This window comes from Elephas maximus, chromosome 13, assembly GCF_024166365.1.
Source record: "Elephas maximus indicus isolate mEleMax1 chromosome 13, mEleMax1 primary haplotype, whole genome shotgun sequence".
In the NCBI taxonomy this organism is placed as follows: Eukaryota; Metazoa; Chordata; class Mammalia; order Proboscidea; family Elephantidae; genus Elephas; species Elephas maximus.
The window spans coordinates 95,609,850-95,631,881 of NC_064831.1; the positions used below are offsets into that span (position 1 = coordinate 95,609,850).

General features: G+C 46.5%; 1 protein-coding gene across 2 annotated transcripts in view; it reads right to left on the reverse strand.

The window, feature by feature from the left end:
* Nucleotides 1-21,787, reverse strand: part of MCEE (methylmalonyl-CoA epimerase) — a 49,454-nt gene extending 27,667 nt beyond the window's left edge. The window contains exon 1 of one of the 2 annotated variants that reach the window (XR_007519876.1): nt 21,562-21,643. Coding sequence is in view for 1 of the 2 variants with exons in the window: in XM_049905580.1 (XP_049761537.1) it covers nt 21,562-21,610 (49 nt within the window). In the remaining variant the exon portion in view is untranslated. Of the gene's footprint in view, nt 1-21,561 lie in introns of both variants that reach the window. The other variant, XM_049905580.1, reaches the window with a different exon arrangement.
* Between the last annotated feature and the right edge of the window lie 245 nt (nt 21,788-22,032).

Below are 22,032 nucleotides of genomic sequence, written 5' to 3' on the forward strand. Positions count from 1 at the left end.
TACGACTGGTCCTTCTTTTTAATAGGAAAAAAAAAAAAAAACTCCTTTATTGGAAAAATAGATAATAACATCTTCATATAATGTTAAAGTTAAGACTTTGAGGCTATATGCCATAGGTTTATCTTATCTCTAGAAACGTAAACTTGTTTGACAAAGGAAACATCACCTTTCCTGATTTTTTTGATTTTCTTTGGCCCCCAAAGCATACATTCCAGGAAGAGACTAGAGCAATGCCAGTGATTCAATAATTCAACTGCTTTAAAACAAAGGGATGAAGAAATACAAATGGCCAACAAGCACAGGAAAACACGCTCAGATCATGTGTCATTAGGGTAATGCAAATCAAAACCACAATGAGATACCACTTCACACTCACCAGGACGGCTGTAACAGTGATTAAAAAGGTGGGGGTGGGGAGGATAGCAAGTGCTGGTGAGGATGTGGAGATGGGAACCTCTTACATTGCTACTGAGCCCCTGAGTGGTGCACACCGCTGAGCACTTGACTACTAACTGAAAGTTTGGTGGTAGAAACCGCCCAGAGGCATCTCGGAAGAAAGCCCTGGCAATCTGCTTCCAAGGTCATAGCCTTGAAAACCCTAAGGAACACAGTTCTACTGCGCAGCACTTGGAGTCCCCACGCATTCGAGGGCCTTGATGGAAACTGGCTGAACATGGCTCTTAAGGATGTAAAATGGTGCTGCTCCTCAACAAGTTATACGATGAGTCTCTGGGCGGTGCAAACCGCAAGGCTGGTGGTTTGAACCTACCCAGAGGTGTCTCGGAAGAAAGGTCAGGTGATCGGCCATTAAAACCCTATGAGCACAGGTCTACTCTGCAACACATGTGGTCGCCATTAGTTGAAATGGACTCAACAATGGCAACTAATTTCTTATTAAAGAAAGCATATGAAATCTGCATGTAAAGTATCATACAATTGTGACTAATCACTTAAATTAGCTTTTTTAACAGCTTTGTTGAGATAGTTAACATACCATAAAATTCACCCATTTAAAGTATACAATTCAATGGTTTTTAGTAAATCTGCAGTTGTACAAATTTTACCCTGTTGCCACACAACTCACAGGAACCCCGTGTGTTTCAGAGTAGAGCTGTGCTACTTAGGGTTTTCAGTCACTGTCATCTCGAGGAAAAGCAGCCTGAGCGGCCAAAGCGGTTTGTGATCAGCTGCTAACCTAAAGGCTGACAGCCTGAACCACCCAGCGGCTCCACAGAAGAAAGGCCTGGCAAACTGCTTCCATAAAGATTACAGCCAGGAAAACCCTGTGGAACAGTCCTACTCTGTAACGCCTGGGGTCACCAGGAGTTAGGGGCCAGCTTGACAGCAGCCAACACCACCACAATCCTGAAGAAGTCGAGTGCCAGACTGGGGTCACCAGGAGTTAGGGGCCAGCTCGACAGCAGCCAACACCACCACAATCCTGAAGAAGTCGAGTACCAGGCTGGGATCACCAGGAGTTAGGGGCCAGCTCGACAGCGGCCAACACCACTACAATCCTGAAGAAGTCGAGTGCCAGGCTGGGATCACCAGGAGTTAGGGGCCAGCTCGACAGCAGCCAACACCACCACAATCCTGAAGAAGTCGAGTGCCAGGCTGGGATCACCAGGAGTTAGGGGCCAGCTCGACAGCAGCCAACACCACCACAATCCTGAAGAACTCGAGTGCCAGGCTGGGGTCACCAGGAGTTAGGGGCCAGCTCGACAGCGGCCAACACCACCACAATCCTGAAGAAGTCGAGTGCCAGGCTGGGGTCACCAGGAGTTAGGGGCCAGCTCGACAGCAGCCAACACCACCACAGTCCTGAGGAAGTCGAGTGCCAGGCTGGGGTCACCAGGAGTTAGGGGCCAGCTCGACAGCGGCCAACAGCACCACAGTCCTGAGGAAGTCGAGTGCCAGGCTGGGGTCACCAGGAGTCAGGGGCCAGCTTGACAGCAGCCAACACCACCACAGTCCTGAGGAAGTCGAGTGCCAGGCTGGGGTCACCAGGAGTCAGGGGCCAGCTCGACAGCAGCCAACACCACCATAGTCCTGAGGAAGTCGAGTGCCAGGCTGGGGTCACCAGGAGTTAGGGGCCAGCTCGACAGCAGCCAACAGCACCACAGTCCTGAAGAAGTCGAGTGCCAGGCTGGGGTCACCAGGAGTTAGGGGCCAGCTCGACAGCAGCCAACAGCACCACAGTCCTGAAGAAGTCGAGTGCCAGGCTGGGGTCACCAGGAGTTAGGGGCCAGCTCGACAGCAGCCAACAGCACCACAGTCCTGAAGAAGTCGAGTGCCAGGCTGGGGTCACCAGGAGTTAGGGGCCAGCTCGACAGCAGCCAACAGCACCACAGTCCTGAAGAAGTCGAGTGCCAGGCTGGGGTCACCAGGAGTTAGGGGCCAGCTCGACAGCAGCCAATACCACCACAGTCCTGAGGAAGTCGAGTGCCAGGCTGGGGTCACCAGGAGTTAGGGGCCAGCTCGACAGCGGCCAACAGCACCACAGTCCTGAGGAAGTCGAGTGCCAGGCTGGGGTCACCAGGAGTTAGGGGCCAGCTCGACAGCAGCCAACAGCACCACAGTCCTGAAGAAGTCGAGTGCCAGGCTGGGGTCACCAGGAGTTAGGGGCCAGCTCGACAGCAGCCAATACCACCACAGTCCTGAGGAAGTCGAGTGCCAGGCTGGGGTCACCAGGAGTTAGGGGCCAGCTCGACAGCAGCCAACACCACCACAATCCTGAGGAAGTCGAGTGCCAGCCTGGGGTCACCAGGAGTTAGGGGCTAGCTCGACAGCAGCCAACACCACCACAATCCTGAGGAAGTCGAGTGCCAGCCTGGGGTCACCAGGAGTTAGGGGCCAGCTCGACAGCAGCCAATACCACCACAATCCTGAGGAAGTCGAGTGCCAGGCCCTTCTGTCAAGGCGCCACTGGGTAGCTTTGAACCACCAACCTTTCACTGAGGAGTCGAACTCAAACTGTTTGTGCCACCGAGGAACCTTAATCTAACTTTAGAACACGTAAAAGGTTTTCAAGTCTGATTTTTGCATATCTGGTTTGAGACATACTTAAAAAGACATTCATCAGAAGTACGTTCAAGTTAGTTTGATAAGAAGCCCAGAAGTTTTCTCTTCATCGTTCAACCTGTGGCTTTCACAGCACCATATACATATTTTTAACCTGTTCAAAACTATTACCAGATATAATTTTTTACTCACCAAAGTAAGTAAATAAAAGTACGTTCCTATTAACCCATTTACACATGACTGAGTAATAAAAGTCAATCTCTATTCACTGTCATATAACTTGGCCATTCTTGTCTTCAGTTTCAGCTTCCAATTTCAAAACTAACTTTTTCATGAAGCCAATATCCTTTGCAAGCAAAACTGGCATTTAATCTGGTGTTTAATCTGATTTATTTTTCTAGGCTTCTGTTTTTCTGTTAACTTTTATGTTCCTTAAAAAGGGAGCCATTTAGGGTTCAAGCATCTGAAATACCAGGTGCACTAAGGGGCGCAGTGGGCAAACCCCACCTTCTTTGCTAACTGAGTGGTGAGGGTCAGCACGAATCCAGCTCCCACCTGGAAGTGGATCCAGTCCTTACCTTCTGTAAAATGGCGGCAGTAGCATCAGAACCTGTCTAACTTCAGAGCGGATAATGACCAGGATCAGCCCACAGCTGATTCCTTTGAAATGGAAGTCAGACATACCCTCCACCCTTCAACCTTTTTACCAATTCTGACACCAGCCATCCCTCCCATGGCACTCTCTACTTCTCTTCTGGGTTCAATAATCCATTGCAAAGGCCACACAGAAGGCACAGACCATACTTACAATTCAGTGGTTTATTAAGGAAGGAACAGGGTACAACTCTGGAACAGGAAGCATGTAGGCAAAGTCTCCCTTCTTCAGTGCAGGACAGCTCTCTCAGCCATCCAGGCTTCCTCGCAGCCCCCTCAGGCCAGGCTCCTCGCAGCCCCCTCTGGACAGGTTCTTCTTGGCTCTGACATCTGTCACTACCTCCTTAAGGGCCCCTTCTGGGTCTGTCACTATCTTCATTGTTTTATAGCCCTTGACCCAAGTTACAGCTTTTTAGGGGCTTCCTCTCTCTCTCTCTCTGCTTCTTCCCTCTTCTTTCTTCCTTCTGCTCCTTTGTATCTCCAAAACCCATTGGGTTGGGCGCATACATACACAACTCCTTGTCAACTTCAAGGCATGTACCCGCCCAGGAGGCCACGAACTGACCAGTCCCCTCTTGGTAGACCATAGACACTTCATTTGCATAAAAGGTTATCATCACCACACTTGCTTAATCAATTGACGAATCCCTGCAAGGAGCATACCAATCACACACAGGGCAGGCTGCAGCTCAGACCAGACAAAAAGTATCAAGCCACAAGTTGTTTACAGCTTCCCCAGGAAATGTCAATCAACCTGGACAAAAGTTACAAACCTCTGGATAGAAAAATAGGGCAAAACTAACTCCTCAGGGCTTACGGGAAAAGCCTCTCAAGCTGTCTTTCCAAAGAACCAAGGCAAAAGGCCACATGAAGGAGCTCATTTCACACAGTCCTATTTCTCCATCCTCACTGTTAGCAGCTCCAAGTGGCACTCTCTCTTATCCTCTGCCATCTGGGGCAGGTCAGCAGGTACCGGCTGCAAGCTCAGGGGTCTCCAGCCCCCTAACTTCTGACCTGCCAGCCCCTTCTCTCTCTCATCTCTAGCCATTCAGGGCCAGGTCAGCAGACACATGTTAAAAGGACATAGCCCTTCAGAGTGCCAAACAGGCACACACCAGCCCCTGCTGGCTCTCACTGCCCTGGTGGATTCTGTAATTCACTAGAAGGACTCAGCACTTGCGGAGAGTATCTATACTTACGGAAACCCTGGTGGCGTAGTAGTTAAGTGGTTCGGCTGCTAACCAAGAGGTCAGCAGTTCGAATCCGCCAGACGCTCCTTGGAAACTCTATGGGGCAGTTCTACTCCGTCCTGTAGGGTCGCTATGAGTCAGAATCGACTTGAGGGCAGCGGGTTTGGTTTTGGTTTATCTATACTTACAGTTGAGACAGATAGGGTTAACTGTGCTGGCAGAACAAAAGAGCTGTTAAAAGATGACCATCTAGAAGCTGGGTAAACAGGAACCACACCCTGTCAACATGAAAAAAGGTTGAAACAACCTGTGAATTACTATCTCCTTCTTAGTATTCTTCTAGTTGCTTCCCCCTTTACAGGCTCCCACATGTGCGGAAGCACAAAGTGTAACCACTGTTTAACCTTCCTTAGCCCTCCAAGGATGGCGACGCAGTGGCAGAGATCAGTGCGCTTCTTCTATATCCCACAATAAGTGATGCCAAGGGCTGCCGAGATGACTTCATCTTGAATATCAATGGGTTCCATCTTGGATGCCAGATGCGCACACAACCTAATTAACATGCTTTGCCATTCTGAGAAGTACCCACCCCTTGAAAGAAGCCCACTGAATATTCATTACTCTATCGTCTCCGCCGAACCCATATAAGCCCCAGCCAGGCTTGCTTCCCTTTCCAAGTCAGTCTTTTGGCAAGGCTTAGTCCCCCAATGACTCCTTATGCTTGACTCAAGCAAAACAAAGCTTGCTGAAGATAAAGTTTATCTTTCTCTCGCGTGTATTCTTATTCCGCATGTATCTTACTCCCTGTGTATTCTTACTTGGTGAAAAGACAAGGACCCTTTGTGTCAGGCTGGCGACTGGTAACACAGTTACCAATTTATTACAGCCTGAAAAGATACAAAGGGAAACACAAAGGGTGAGGTCTGGGAGAAATCCCAGTGTACAGCACCCACGTCCTCAGGTACTGCCCCCAGGGATGCGTGACCATCTCCCACACATGAATGTCTTTTTCCAACCAGGAAGGCCAAAGAACTATGTTCAAACCCTTTCACTGACTTCACTACATAGTCATGATTGGGGCCTCATTGAGTATGCATGATTGATCAAATCGTGCCCTCCTCCCTTTCTGAGGTTAGCTGACTGGGTTTGGTCTGTGTAGGCCCCACTCATTTCCACAAACTCTAAAGCATGCCCGGAGGTCCTTGATAACAAAAACACTTCAATTACCCAGGAAATTCCAAGGATTTTCTCTCAAGGACAAAGGCCATTCATTTTAGAAAGTGTAACTCACTACTGCACCATAGCATAAATCAAAACCAGCCTTTGGAATACACTGTTTTCATTTCACTCTTCCTTTATGCCAAGGTATGTGCACGGATTATAATGGAAACACGTGTCTTTACAAACTGGAAAGGAAGTAAAACTATCCCTATTCACAGATGACACAATCCTATACATAGATATCCCCAGAGATTCTACAAGAAAGCTCCTGGACCTAAATAGAAGGAGTCACCAAAGTGGCTGGGTATAAGGTCAACACACAACAATCAGTCAGGTTCCTTTACGCTCTCAAGGAGAATTTCAAAAAGGAAATCAAGAAAACAATACCATTTAAAGTAGCCTCTGAAATGGTAAAATACCTAGGAATAAACCTAATCAGGGATATAAAAGATCTATACAGTGAAAATTACAAAACACCACTGCAAGAAAACTAAAAGAAACCTACATAAATGGATGAACATTCCATACTCATGGATTGGAAGACTTAACATGGCAAAAATGTCATTACTACCTGTGATGGTTAAGGTTGTCTGTCAGCTTGGCTGGGCCACCGTTCTCGGTGGTTTGGCAGTTATGATGTAGTTTGGTAGCTACGTAATGATGGAATCGCCTCCATGATGAGATCTAACTGCCTCCATGATGAATGCTGAAAGAGGGTTTCAGTTGAAAAAGGGTTTCCTTGGGAGTGTAGCCTACAGTCAATACGGGTGAACTTTCTGGTAAAACTTGTTATCTTTTGCTTGATCTGGATCACGCAGCTGGCTCCTGTTCATCTGAACTCTCATTCTTGGCACCTGAGCGAGCAGCTTACCTGCTGATCTTGAGATCCATCAGCTTCCCCTGCCAATCTGGGGTCCATCAGCCCCAGTAGCTACATGAGTCAGAAGAAGCTTCCGCGTGACTCACAGACTTGGGACTTTTCAGCCTCTTCAACTGTGTGAGCCATTTCCTTAGAATAAATCTCTATGTATATATATTCAAACACTTCACTTGTTTTGCTTCTCCAGAGAACCCAACCTAAGACATTACCCAAAGCAATACAGAGCAATCCTGATTCAAACCCAACAATATTCTTTACTGAAATGGAAAGACTAACCATCAATTTTACATGGAAAGGAAAGAGGCCCCAAATAGCCAAAGCAATACTGAGGAAGGACAAAGTAGGAGGCCTTACACTTCCCAGTCTCAAAACATACTATACAGCCACAGTAATCAAAACAGCCTGGCGCTGGTTCAATGACAGACACACAGGCCAATGGAACAGAACTAAGAACCCAGAAGTAAATCCTTCCATCTGTGAGCAGCTGATTTTCGAAAAGGGGTCAAAGTCCATTCAACGGGGGAAGAAAGAGTCTCTTTAACCAATGGGTGCTGGCAAAACTGGATTTCCAGTTGCAGAAAAATGAAACAGGATCCATACCTCACATCATACACCAAAGCTAACTCAAAACGGATCAAAGACATAAATGTTAAAGCTAAAACTATAAAGTTCCTGGACAATAACACAGGGTCAAAACTATGGGACCCAATTTTCTTTTTTTTTTTCAGAAACAGACTATCATACATAACTACAAATGCATGAAAAACAGAAGACAAATTAGATACCTGAGACCTCCTAAGTTAAATACTTAAGCCCAGGAAAAGACTTTATCAGAAGAGTAAAAAGAGAACCTACAGACTGGGAAAAAAATCTTTGGGAACGACATATCTCATATGTGTCTAACCTCTAAAATACATAGAGAAGTTCAACAACAACAAAAAGACAAAAAAAAAAAAAAGGGCAAAGGACACAGACACTTCACCAAAAAGGACATTCACACTTCACCAAAAAGGACACTCACACGGCCAACAAACACATGAAAAGATGCTCGCACAACCACTAGCCATCAGAGAAATGCAAATTAAAACTACAATGAGATACCATCTCATCCCTGCAAAAATCGCACTGATCAAAAAACGTAACAAATACTGGCAAGGTTGTGGGGAGACTGGCACTCTTACATACTGTTGGTGGGACTGTAAATGGTACAACCACTGTGGAAAACAGTACGGCACTTCCTCAAAAAGCTAGAAATAGAAATACCTTCTGATCCAGCAATCTTACTCCTAGGTATATACCCTAGGGATGTAACAGCTGTGACACAGACAGATGCACAGCTATGTTGACTGCATTATTCACAACAACAAGAAGCTGGAAACAATCTCAGTGCCCACCAATGGATGAACAGATATACAAATTGTGGTACATACACAGAATGGAATACTACGCAGCTATAAAGAATAATGATGAGTCCTCGAAACATCTTATAACATGGGTGAACCTGGAGGACATTCTGTTGAGTGAAAAAAGTCAACCACAAAAGAACAAATATTATACAGAAAGCAACATTCTTGGTGGTTACCAGGGATGAGGGGGAGGGAGGGGGGATCACTTTCTAGATAGTAAACTCGTTGCTGTTGAGTCGATGCTGACTCATAGCGACCCTACAGGACAGAGCAGAACTGCTGCATAGGGTTTCCAAGGAGCGGCTGATGGATTCAAACCGCCCACCTTTTGGTTAGCAGACAAACGCTCAGCCACTGTGCTACCAGGGCTCCTTCCAGAGAGCAGGCACTTGTCATTTTTGGTGATGGGAAAGGCAATACCCAACATGGGTGAAGTCTGTACAACCTGAACAAGGTAAATTAGGACACTGCCAAGTACATAAGTATAAGCAACAACAGTAATTATCAACCAAAAAACACACGTGTGGTTACACAGGTAGAGATGCATCCATGTATGTGCACAGGAAGGCACACGTGTGCGTATGGACGTGCACTTATAGGTATATCTGTGGGCTTATGCATAAACATGTTTGTGTGCTAGATACATTCACACATGTAATAAAGCATATGGGGGCACACTTATAGACACTTCCTAGGTATAACCAAATACCTCATGGGATTAGGTTTACTGGCTTTGAAGGTTTAGGACCATAGTCTCCTGGGACAACTTGGTCAATTGTTCTACATCCTAGTTTGCTGAGTTCATCTGGGGTCTTAAAAGCTTGTGAGTCACCATCTAAGATACAGCTACTGGTCTGTACTTGTCTGCAGCAAAAGAGAAAGAAGGAAACCAAAGACTCAAAGAAGAAACTCGTCTACAGGACTAATAGTCTACACAAATCACGGCCTCATCTATCCTGAGACAAGAAGAACCGGACGGTGCCCAGTTACCTCTACCGACCATTCTGACCAGGGACACAACAGATGGTCCTGGATACAATGGGAGAAAAATGTAGAACAAAACTCAAAACTCCAAAAAAAAAAAAAAAAAAAGGCCGGGCTTACTGGACCAGCAGAAACTAGAGGAACCCCTGAGACTATCACCCTGAGGTACCCTTTAAAGTTGAAACTGAAGACACTCCAGGAGGTCATCTTTCAGCCAAATAACAGACTGACTCAAAAAATAAACAATAGCACTCGTGAGTACTGTGCTCCTTTAAATAATCATCTATACGAGACCAAATTGTCAACATTTACCCTAAAGCAAAGATGAGAAGCGGGGGGGCGGGCAGGGAAACTAGATTAATGCAAAGAGAACAACCAGAATGGAAATAATGAGAACGCTGACACATTGTGAAAACCTTAACCAATGTCATTGAACAATATGCATAGAGATTGTTAAATTGGGATTTAATTTGCTATGTAAACTTTTACCAAAAACACAATATCATAAAAGAAAAAAGAAACATGTACCTTTATCAGTACGAATTTCTTACAATAAATGCACATCATCTGGGAAGTTATATTCTCTTCCCCTTTAATTTTTGCCCTCAGGTGTCCTTTTGAACCTTGAGCCTTTAAGGAACTGTTTTCCTCAAGTCACCTTCAAGTCAGACAATAGCCTAGTAAGTAGTTGTAGCAGAGGTGGTAGGCATTGACCTCTTCTGGAGAATTACAATGACCTTCAGGAGACTATCCTCCCAGGACTGGACTGTATAACCTGTTCTTATTATGCTCTTTGGAGTGCTTTCCCAATACCTTTGGGTTGAGGCTGCCTCATTCAAATCGTATCTACTCACAACGAATACATTCTGTTGACTGGAGCCCTGGTGGTGCAGCGGTTAAGAGGTTGGCAGTTAGGACCCAATAGCTGCTCCTTGGAAACTCTAGGGGGCAGTGCTATCTGTCCTATAGGGTCACTATGAGTTGGAATGGACTCGACAGCAATGGGTTTGGTTTTTTTGTTGTTGTTCCACTAATTATTGGTGTTTCTCTGTACATTCAGGTTTCTGCAGTAGTTATACAAATACGTATATAAAAACGCTGTCTCCCTGATATTCATATTTTTACTTACAATTTCATCTTCAAATTTTGTATATATCTTGTAACTCTTATGGTTAAGAGTGTAAATTCTGGTGCTAGACTATCTTCATTCAAATCTTGACCGCACCATTAGCTGTGTAACATGGGCTAGTTACTTAACCTCTCTATGCCTTTCTTTCCTCATATGCAAAATGAACTTATCTACCTCATAGGACTGTCAGGAGGCTAAAATGAGTAACATATATAAAAGGTTTAGAACAACGCCTGGCACAAAGTAAACAATAAACACCAAGGATTATAATCATTAGCACTTTCAGAAAGGTTACGTCAATAACTTGCTATAAATATAAGTACTTGAGATTTTCTAATGCCTTTTATGCTTTTAAAGAAGCCCATGAAACTTTACTGTGCACCTACCATACACATGGTAGTGCACTGTTAAAAAAATTATTCAGCAACTAAAGACAGCATGTATTTTGATGACGCTTTGGTACGCATGGTGTTTTTCTGCAACCACTACTTCAGGTCTTCAGTCCACAACTTACTACTTTTTATGATGTGGAGACCACTCTCTTTCATTATGGAACACTTACTTACTCTGGGGGCTCTGATTTCACAGTACCTTTGGTATTTCGGTATTATAGTAACTACTGATAAAAAAATTTTGGTGAAATAATGCTGTTGGAAGGTATTACAAACACTTTTTTATAGGAATACCGATCTACAACTTTTCTGAATTAAAATTAGTTGCTCATAGTAATCCTCCAACTCACCCACACTGTTTTTGACTGTTGTTATTTTAACTTGGAAACTTTTTAATATCATATACAAGTGGAAACTGTATTTGAAACAAAGCTGCCTTTCATAATAATAAAGCTGGTTATTTTCCCTAATGCTGATAGACGTCAGTCTCTAGGCATTCATTCTCCATGTTTTAAGAACTGCTGGGTTTTATCATCAGTAGGGGACAGAATACCACAGCTTAAAGGCAACTGGCCAATTTTCCATCTTCCCAGGATAGACACGTGGGCTGGTCTCACTGTTTCGAGTTGTGCATTACTACTACTATGAATAGTCTGTTATCTTGCCTAGGTAAACTGTGAAATCAAGGTTACACAGGTGGAGATGTACCATACGGTGGCTGGACTCTGCCTATCAGTCTTCATGGCCATAGTGAGCACTTTCTTCATTTTGCTTAATCCTCACAGCTCCTCTATTGATCAGATACTAACACTTTTCCCATTTTAGAGATAAGGAAATTAGGTCTTACAGAGGTTAGGGAATTTTCTCCAAGGTCATGTGGTAAGCGTTGAGCCTCAAGCCCAGCTGTAGCTGACATCAAAGTTGATGTTTCTAAACCATCACGTTTTAACTCTCTCCTTCCTATGAAATTCTTTACATTCTTTTGATTCTTAATTTTTAGTATCTACGGTGTACGTCTTATGGGCAGTTCCCACTTTCTAAGAGATAACTCTTTGTTTTATGAGCCGTAACAGTTTTTTGCAAAAGACTATCTGCGACAGTATATGAACTAAAATGCTGACTTAATAGGAGGAGCAGAGAGTGTGTTAATAGCAAAGCTTGAGTATCACCTATTAATTAGAGATTCACTTTAATAAGCTGTGCCCAGCCCATTATTATAATTATTTTTTCATGTATACGTATCACCTCTTCAACGAAGTGCTGAGATGGCTCAATGGCTATTACTGTTGCAGTGCACTTCTCTGCATGTGGTACCTCACTTAGCCGTGGTGACTTGCCGTGGCAGATGCTTAAGAAATTTCGAGATTTGTAGCAAAGACTAATCAATAAAGAGCTGGTTCAGTTTGAGATGCAACTTCAAAGAATGGATAAGACTGTAAGTTTCAATAGATGAAACAGAGAGACCACTTTCTAGGAGAGAAATTGAACATCGTTAAAGGCTCATCCCCTTGAACACTTTCTGAAGGTGCTAGTTAAAGGATTTATCACAAATGTTCAGGACAACTTTGGGGCATTACCACCTGATACCTTCTCCCTAACAAGGACTCTCAGATTACTGGAAAATGTTGCCCTATGATGAGGAAAGTACATCCAGAATGCTCCCTGGAAGGACGACGAGACTGCATCTTACACACTTTGCACGTGTTGTCAGGAAGGATCAGTCCATGGAAAAAGAAATCACGCTTGGTAAAGTACAGGGTCGGTGGGAAAGAGGAAGACCCTCAAAGAGACAGACTGACACAGTGGCTGCAACAATGGGCTCCAGCATAACAACTGCAAGCACGGCACAGGACTGGGCAGTGTTTCGCTCTGTGGTACGCAGGGTTGCTATGGGTTGGAACCGACTCCACTGCACCTAACAACAACAACAAGATGATAAGTGAAGGAAGAGAAGGGAAAAGATAAAAAGAGGAAAACATGGGAGGATTTGAGTCAGAAAACTTGAGCTTCTGTCATCACCGGTTCTATCTAGTGTTTTTTTTTTTTTTTCCAATGGAAGGTGGAGAGAATTCAGAAAACCTTATAAATCCCTTTGCTTTTATCTGTTTCCTGTTTATATACAAAACCAAAAAACACCAAACCCACTGCCGTCGAGTCGATTCCGACTCATAGCGACCCTAGAGGACAGAGTTACAAGATGACAGATATATTAGGGCAAATGTGGAAACAAAAAAACCACTTCTCTGGTATTCTTTATACACCTGACCTTCAACTATTTCCAGCAAAATACTGGACAAGCGTGGAAGTCAGCACAAGTTTTCTACAGGACTTGGCCTCCGGGTTTCTTCCAGTCTCTTGTGGTGTGCAGTAAATAAAACTCACCATTCTCTTCCCCTTACTTCTCTCCCCGCCTTGCCGATCTCCCTGGACAGGTGCCCTCGCCTCTCTGAGGCCACATCAGTGGTGTCTCTAGGGGGGTGTGGATCCAACCCCTGACACTGTCAGAGGGGGCAACACTAAAATTGAAGTAGGAAGTCTTGAAAAGGTTATTAACCATCCCATAACAGTTGTTTGTCAGAAGAGTCTACTCTTGCTACATTATTGGTTACAGCTTTTACAGCACTTCACCATGATTGGTCAATTCCCCAGGTTTCTTGTCCTCTCCTGGCAGGAGGCCAAGGTGCAGGCACACTGACCCCGATCCACCTGCTATACGACCTTCCTGAGGTGGCAGTAGCGCCACCGCCATTTTTTCAGGGCTGTGCGCAGTATCTTTAGAGCCGTGTGCAAAAACCCATTCACTAAAACTATGCGGACTGTGCATCCATCACGAGACTGGAGATCCTCCCCTCACTGTTCACGCACACGTATGTCACTCCCTACAAAAGGGGCAAATCCGCCCTGGCTCAGGGAGCTGGCAGCCTTAGGTCACGAGACCGTGCCTGCTTGCAAACTGTGAATAAACCTTTCTGTTCTTCCAGTCCCGCATCTGGCTGACTTCAATTTACTAGTCTGCTTGACAAGAACCTATCAGTCGATGGCTTCATTCGGTACCCCAGAGGGGACTCAGTGGAGACTCTGGCTTGGGTAAGTTGGGTCCTGAAACCTCCTCCAGAGGGTGCCCTTGACCCTCCATTGGGTCAGGAGGACTTTCTGGGTAGCACCAACTCTGAACTGGACAACCCGCAAGTCCCCATTGGAGAACAGAAACATTCAGACAGAACTTGAACCAGGTACCTATTTTAAGTTTCATTCTGGAGCAGCTACTAGGTGGTGGGTTGTGTCCTCGGTAACGGGTATTATTAGGCCTTGTGGTGATCTCGTGTATCCTGGGGCTGAGTCCCCACCGGCATGAGGGCACAGCCCTTGATCCCCACACCCAGAGGACACCTGGGGAGACTGTCACTGTGTCCTGGGGCTGAGTCTCCACCTGCATGAGGGCACAGGTTTCCATCTGGTCTTTTGTCTCGACCCCTGCATGTTTTTTCGGTCGGGATCTGGTTAACAGTCTGTGTGTCTTGGGCTCCCGTTTTTCTAGTGTGTTAGCTAGGAAGACTGGACTGGCTCTAGTCTAGGACCCTCTCTCTTTCTCTTCTGAGGAGTGCACTGAAACATTTTTTCTAATTTTAGATACTGAGTTTTGTATAAGACACTAACTTAGTTAGAACAAAATACACCCCTTACAGATATTGGCTCTGGACAGTGTGGTACTTGAATTATGCCGCCTGAGATTATTTATCAAGATAACAGAGCTCTGCACCTCCGTATAGCCAAGGCCTCTCAAATACAGCCTTCTCCTGGCCAACTAATTAGAAGAGATAAGATCTATAAACAAGTTGGGCGCTGGTCAGTCCACCCCTAAACCACCCCCCTTAGAGTGCTTCTTGCCTCATTGGGATTTTTTTAAAACTGGTGACACCAGGAGGGATCATTTGAGGTTCCTCTGTGGCACCGCTTGGCCTCAATATAACAGAAGATAAAGAGAAGTGGCTGGCCGAAGAAAGTCTGAATTATGACACCATTAAGCAGTTAGATTTGTTTTGTAAAAAACCCCAAATGTTCATGACACTGTATTATAATCCCGGATTACAACAGCAATGCAAATTAATGGTTCGGGTTAATCAGAAGTTTAAGCAAGTTCTCGAGGCAGAAGAGTCCAAGGTTGTGGCGGGACCATACAACCCTATTTACCTCCAGATTCCCCAAGTGGTTCCTGCTGACCCTACCCCCGGGGCTTCGGGAGCGTTCCCTGCCGATCCTGGGACCTCAGGAACAGGAATGATCTCCCCACCTCACACCTGCAGTGGTCCTACGTTTGGCCAGGGACAGTCCATTTCCTCAACTAGCCAGAGTGTTGACAAGGAGGGTGATCCAAAGGTGGGCCAATTCCCTTTAAGAGAGGCACTGGCCGGAAGAGAAGCAGATGAGAGAATCAGGAACACTTTGGTGCATGTTCCCTTTACCACTTAAGATTTGTTTAACTGGAAAAATAATCTCCCAAAATACCATTAGGATCCTCAAAAGACGCGCTACGTGTTCTTGTCCATTTTTAATACCCATCAGCTCACCCGGGCAGCCTGCCAGACCCTAGTAGAAGTTCTTTTCTCTCCCGAAGAGAGAATGGTATTGAAAAACGCTAGTTTGCTGAGAAAGAACATAATGAAGACCCCCCAAATCCTGACAAACTGCCCGCCAGTAACGCAGTCCCAGGAGTTGATCCAGAGTGAGACTACAATTCAAAGGAGGGCATGCGCAGGCTGAGGCATTATAGAAGGCCTTAAAACTGGGGTACAAAAACAGAAAAACCTCTCAAAAAATTATGAGGTAATTCAGAGATCTAAAGAAAACCCCTGAGTTTCTCAAAAGAATCTTTCAGGCCTTCTGGAGACATACTGACACGGATCCTGATGCTACTGAAAATCAACAAATGGTTAACATCATCTTCATAAGACAAAGCTCTACAGATATCCGCAAAAATCTCCAGAACTTCAATGGAGAACCAGGTATGCCTACCTCTTAATTAGCTGAAATAGGCTTTAAAGTTTTTAATAATAGGGACCAAGAACAAGAACAGAAGGAAACCCACCAGGCAAGGCAACAGACTACCCTGCTGTCGCCAGCCTTAACCAAGAAATCATTCCCCTCACAACATCAACCAGAATCAAGCAAATGAAAAAAACCCCTGCCAGTGGGATTCTGGCCCCTGAAAAAGGTCCAGTGTGTCTGCTGTCGGAAAGAGGGACGCTGGAAAAACAAACACCCCAAATGAGGCCGTCTGGCAAAACATATGGTGAGTGACCGGCAACCACGAAGGAGACCGGGGCTTCCCACAGAGTGGCTCCGAGTGGGAGAGACTATCACCATCTCCCCGATGAGCCCCAGGTTAACCTAACAATAGAGGGAAGCCCGATACAATTCCTCTTAGACACAGGGGCCGTCCACTTGGTTTAAGTGGTCCCCCTACCTTACCCTCGCGTGCCAAAAGGACTCCAATTGTCGGTGCGTCAGGAAAAGTAAAATATAAGAACTTTTTAAAGCTGGCTATATGCATGACAAGTAGCTCCGCTCTCACTCATCAATTCCTGTACATACCAGAATGCCCAACCCCCTTATTGGGACTAAATTTGCTCTCAAATTAGGGGCCAGTATCCCCTTTCATGGGACTGAAAAGCCAGTTATCCAAAACCAGGCTCCAGTTGAGGAGGGTTGGCAGTTACAAACAGTTCTCCTGCCCTAAAGATAGAAGACTCCTCCCAAATACTAGAACACATCCTAAAAACACTAGACCCCATTGTATGGGCTAGTGGAGAGCTTGGAAGAACAATATTCACAGCCCCAGTGATAATCAAACTAAAAGAAGGGGTTGATACTCCCAATCTAAAGCAGTATCCCATGAGAACAGAGGCTCCAGAAACTGGTCACCTGATTCTTGAAAATGGGACTGCTTCGACCATGCCAGTCAGAGTACAACACACCCATCCTGCCGGTAAAGAAACCCAGTAGAGAATACAGGATGGTACAGAACCTGAGAGCTATCAACCAAATCGTAAGTAATACCCACCCAGTTGTCCTGAACCCATATGTCTTGCGAGCTGTTAATACCTGGAGGCTGTAACTATTTCTCTGTGCTTGATTTAAAAGATGCATTTTTCTGCATCCCCATTACCCAAAAATCTCAGGAACTGTTTGCCTTCGAGCAGGATGACTACAACACAGGACACAAGTCCCAATTAAGTTGGACTGCAGCCCTCCCTGACCCAACACCCTGAGATTTAAAAACAGCCCAACCATGTTTGGGGAAAAATTCAGTTGGGATCTCCAGGGCCTCAATTAGATGAGGGCATCCTGCTCCAGTATGTTGACGAACTTCTCATCGCCAGCAATGGGTGTAAGGCCTCTAACCAAAATACCTTTAAGACTTTAAATCTCCTGGCCCGACCGAGATATAAAGTGTCAAAAAAAAAAAAAAAAAAAAGCCCAGATATCCCAGCTACAGGTTCAATATTTGGGATTCCTCATATGACAAGGAACTCAAACCCTGTCACCAGCACATAAAGAGGTTGTTTGTGCTACCTGACAACCATCCAACAGATGGGAACTTATGAGACTTTCCGGTATGGCTGGATTTTGCAGAATCTGAATTCTGGCCTTTAGACTGATAGCAAAAACCCTTTGTGAAACTACAAAAGGAGGGGATGAAGACCCATTCATTTGGTCTCCTAGCTGTCGATAGGCCTTTAAGAAGATAAAGGCTGCATTATTAAAGGCCCCCACTTTAGGCCTCCTTGACTTGGAAAAGCCTTTTCATCTCTACACCCATGAAAACAAAGGGATGGCCCTGAGAGTTCCTACCCAGAGTCTGGGGCCTAATCAGAGACGTGTAGGATACTTCTCCAAGCAATTAGTCTTGTCCAGTTTTGTACACAGGGACAGTGCTGGAGAGTTGGGCCATACCTGGCCATCGCCAACAGTCCACCCAGTAGAAACCAAGAGTTGAAACAGAGAAAAAAAGGAGTAAAAAGCCCTTTAAGATAGCTTGTGTTCGACAACCTTGAAGAGACCTCAGAAGCCCTCTCTAGAATTCTCTGATAGTTGCCCCTGCCAAGATAAGGGAGCAGAAACATAGTTGCAGCTGCAATAGTAAAGGGAAAACTAAAACAGGAGCTCCGGCCTCCAGGTTGCCAGGCAGCTGGGCTGCACCCATGCCTGCACTGTGTGGTGGAGGCACAGCTCCACAAAGGACCGAGGGCTCTGCCAACTTTTCCCAGATCTTCTTTCAGAAATGATTAAGACTGAGGATTAAGCCCAGGTCCCTCTGTCACCAGGGAGGGCCAAAGGCCTTATGTTACAATTCAAGTTCAATGAGGTAAACTTTGGGGTCTGAGGTCATTATCACTGAGACACTTCCCCAAGCCTATGGATGAGTCTCTTTGGGGCTTCTACAAACCCTTATTGTATATACCAATGATGCTGATGTATTAAGACACACTTTCACAGACTTTTGCCTTCAAGTCCTGGTGGGAATTGGTACAGTTAGGGCCACTGACAACCCTCGGACTGACATATAAAAGCAAGCCTCTATGGAGATGAGACATATAGACAAAACGAAAACAAGATCAGTTCTGCTCCTGAGAAGCTTTTGTTACTTGTGTGGACAGCCATCAGAAAAGCCCTTGCTGAGAGCAGAAAACAATCAACAAGCAGACCAGTCTTACCAGCTGCTGCAGGAGCTGAAGCACTGTCTACTCCAGAACAAAGAGATGTGCCATCGACCACCTCCAGGATTTAAGAGAGGACAGTCCATGGAGATCCACACACCACCCTAGACTGGGCCTACACGCACGAACTGCCACTGTTGAAAATGTCAGATAGCACAAAAAAAAGCTTACCTGCCTACAAGACCCTGGCCAAGGCTAAAACCTGTGCAGGGACAGATTCCTGAGCCAACAGGCCAGGGCGTTCTAGGCAAGTAAATCATATCGGGGCTTTGTATCCTATACAGAGGCTTCCGCTGGATCTTGAATGAACTCTTCACCTTCTTTATCACCCCAAGCCATAGGGGCAATTGAGCACCTCAATGGACAAGACCGAATGGCTGATGGGAGGGGACAAGGCAGCCCCAGCCTGTACCATGCATCTCAGGCAAGCAGTCTGGGGTCTCAATGCAGCAGTACTCTGCAAGGACATTTCTTATGTGTGCATATGTTTGATATGTCTATTCCATAAAATGTGTTTCTTTAGTGTACAATTGTTTCTGACAAAAGATCTCCACAGAGGTCACTGCCTCAAGACTAGGACAGATAGCCTGGGTGGCTACACCCAGGCAACCCTCCTGAAGTGCCACAGAACAAACAGAGGAGGCGTTGGGCATTTATCATTTTGTAGTTGACTTGGCTAATGTTTTCTTTAGCATCCCTGTACAGCCAAGACCGGTTTGCTTTCAGTTGAGAGGCGAGAGAGTGGACCTTCACGGTGCTCCCACAAGGGTACCTGCACAGCCCCACCATATGCCGTGGTGTTGTTGCCCTGACCTCAAGTGGCGGACTGCCCCTACCGAGGTGGCCATATTCCACTATAGTGATGATGTCATGCTGACCTCTGACTTGTTTCTTTGCAGACTGCAGCTGGTGAGATAGTCACGCATCTCCAGTTGCGGGGACGGGCAGTGAAGGAGTGGAAAAATATAGGGCCTGGCTTGTCAGTAACCTTACCTGGTTAGGTAAGATGGGAGTGATGCCTGAAGCCGTGATGAGGTCCAAACCTACCCCCGCCCTGAAACTGTGAAACCAGCACAGGCATTTGTCAGGCTCCTATTATATCGGTGCCCCTTCATAATCCATGTAGCCCACACCCTATGGCCCCTATGTAAGTTAGTAAAAGAAGTGAGACTAAAGAGAAAAAGGTTGGGGGAAAAGTGATACAGGAGGCTAAAAGAGAAGAAAATGAGTGAGAGAGACAGGAAGAGACACAAACTGGAGAGAGAGCGAGAGAGAGAAGGTGAGACTGGGGAAAAGTGCTAGAAAGTGAGGGTGTGAACAAAAGAGAGAACCCATAAAAGGGAGACAGAGAAAATACAAAGAAAGAAACAGTGTGATATTCAGAAGCAGACCGGGAGACCAAGATATTTCTTGGACAGTGTGAGAGGCACTGCCCTCTCTTACTTGGCTTCTACTTTTTTGGGCCTTCTAGTTGCTATACATCTACTTCTGATGTTTAGACCTCATCTCCTCAAGCTTCTGATAGTTTGTGTCCTCTAGGTTTACAAAAATTCCAAGATGACACAGGGTTTCCAGCCCATTCCTGACAGTGAGACTGCCAGCCCTTAAAACAGACAAGAAATTTTTACTCGGTTGGACCACTGCTCTTTGAGAGCTTGAAGAAGTTACTGAAAAATGACCTTCACCCCTATTCCCTTTAAAGTTAAAGGGGCCAGTATTAGAGGAGGGAAAGAAGCAGGCAATCATGAAAGCGTTATTAACCATCCCATAATAGTTGTTTTCCAGAAAAGTCTACTCTTGCTACATTTTTGCTACAGCTTTTACAGCACTTCACCATGATTGATCCAATCCCCAGGTTTCCAGTCTTCTGGCAGGAGGCCTGGGTGCTGGCACACTGACTGGGAATCTACGCTCTATATGACCTTCCTGGGGTGGCAACAGAGCCGCCGCCATTTTTTCAGGGCCATAGGCAGTATCTTTAGAGCTGTGTGCAAAAACCCGTTCACTGAAATTGCGTGGACCTCGCAGGGATCACAACACTGAAGAGCCTCCCCTCACTGTTCATGCGTATGTGTGTCATCCCCTATAAAAGGAGCAAATCTGCCCTGGCTCAGGGAGCTGGCAGCCTTAGGTCACGAGGCTGTACCTATCTGCAAACTATAAATAAACCTTTCTGTTCTTCCAACCCTGCATATGGCTGACTTCAATTTGTTAGTCTGCTTGACAAGAACCTCTTAGTTGACAGCTTCAAAATGACTCCCGGGTCCATGGCTGCGGGGTGATCACTGGGTGACGGGCAACCAAGGCAAAGGCATCACTAGGGTTACTGTTACCTATCACCCAGTGTGGTAGCTTGCAACTCCCCCTGCACTCCCTCCACCTGTCACGCAAGAGAGGGGAGGAGCTGCGGAGCCACGAGAGGGGTGACCAGGGGAGACATGGTGCTCAGCCCTGCCCCAGGGAGGGGACGGGCGACGACCCTCTGCCCACCCCGGGTGTGTGTGGGGGTGGGAGGAAACCATGAGTTACTGGATGACACCAACCCTAGAGACGCTACTGCCCATGGAAAGAGGGGCGACAACAACAACGATGCCCACCTCCCAGGTGCTGTGAGACTCTAATCCAACCGGTAAATGGCCAGGCTAACCTGAGGCCTTAGTGGAGGGTCACCTTCTGCCTGGAGCCGCGGAACGCGCTTCTGGGGCCAGAGTGTATTAAATAGGGGTTTGACCCAGAGGGAAAGCCTGGTGACGTAGTGGTTAAGTGGTACAGCTGCTAACCAAGAAGTCAGCAGTTCAAATCCACCAAGCGCTCCTTGGAAACTCTACGGGGCAGTTCTACCCTGTCCTATAGGGTCGCTATGAGTCGGAATCGACTCGACGGCAGTGAGTTTCGGTTATTTGGCCTGACGGCCTCCTCCGCCCGCCTTCGCTCCCCTCCCGCCCCCCGCGCCGCCGAGTAGTCACCTAGGGCCCCCGCAGCCGCCGCCGCCGCCGCCCGCAGCCTGCTCGCCATCTTGGGAACGCGGACCCCCAGCCCCAACCCCACGCGGCGGCCTAAGAGGCGAAGCGCTCGGCCGGGGGCGGGCAGCCTGGTGGGAAGGCGTGACCGGGCAAGAGGCCGAAGGGCAGGGCAGACGCGCTGAGCGGGTGTGGCGAGGGGCGCTGCGAACGCGCTCCGTCCGGCGGTCGGCTTTTCTACGCAACGTTATCAAAGGCACCTACATACACGTGGGGCGGCCGTGAGTCGGAATGGGATGCCGGGCAGCCAACGGCAAAAAACACTTGCATCTAAAACGGAAACTTAACGCGAGGACGCGTCACCTCTGTGGCCCCTCAGGAAAGCAAACAAAGTTTGGAGAGGTCAGTGACCGTGGCCGACCAGTCGCTATGGCCGCTTTCCCACTCCGCCTCTGCGCGAACCCAGTGAAACTCCTC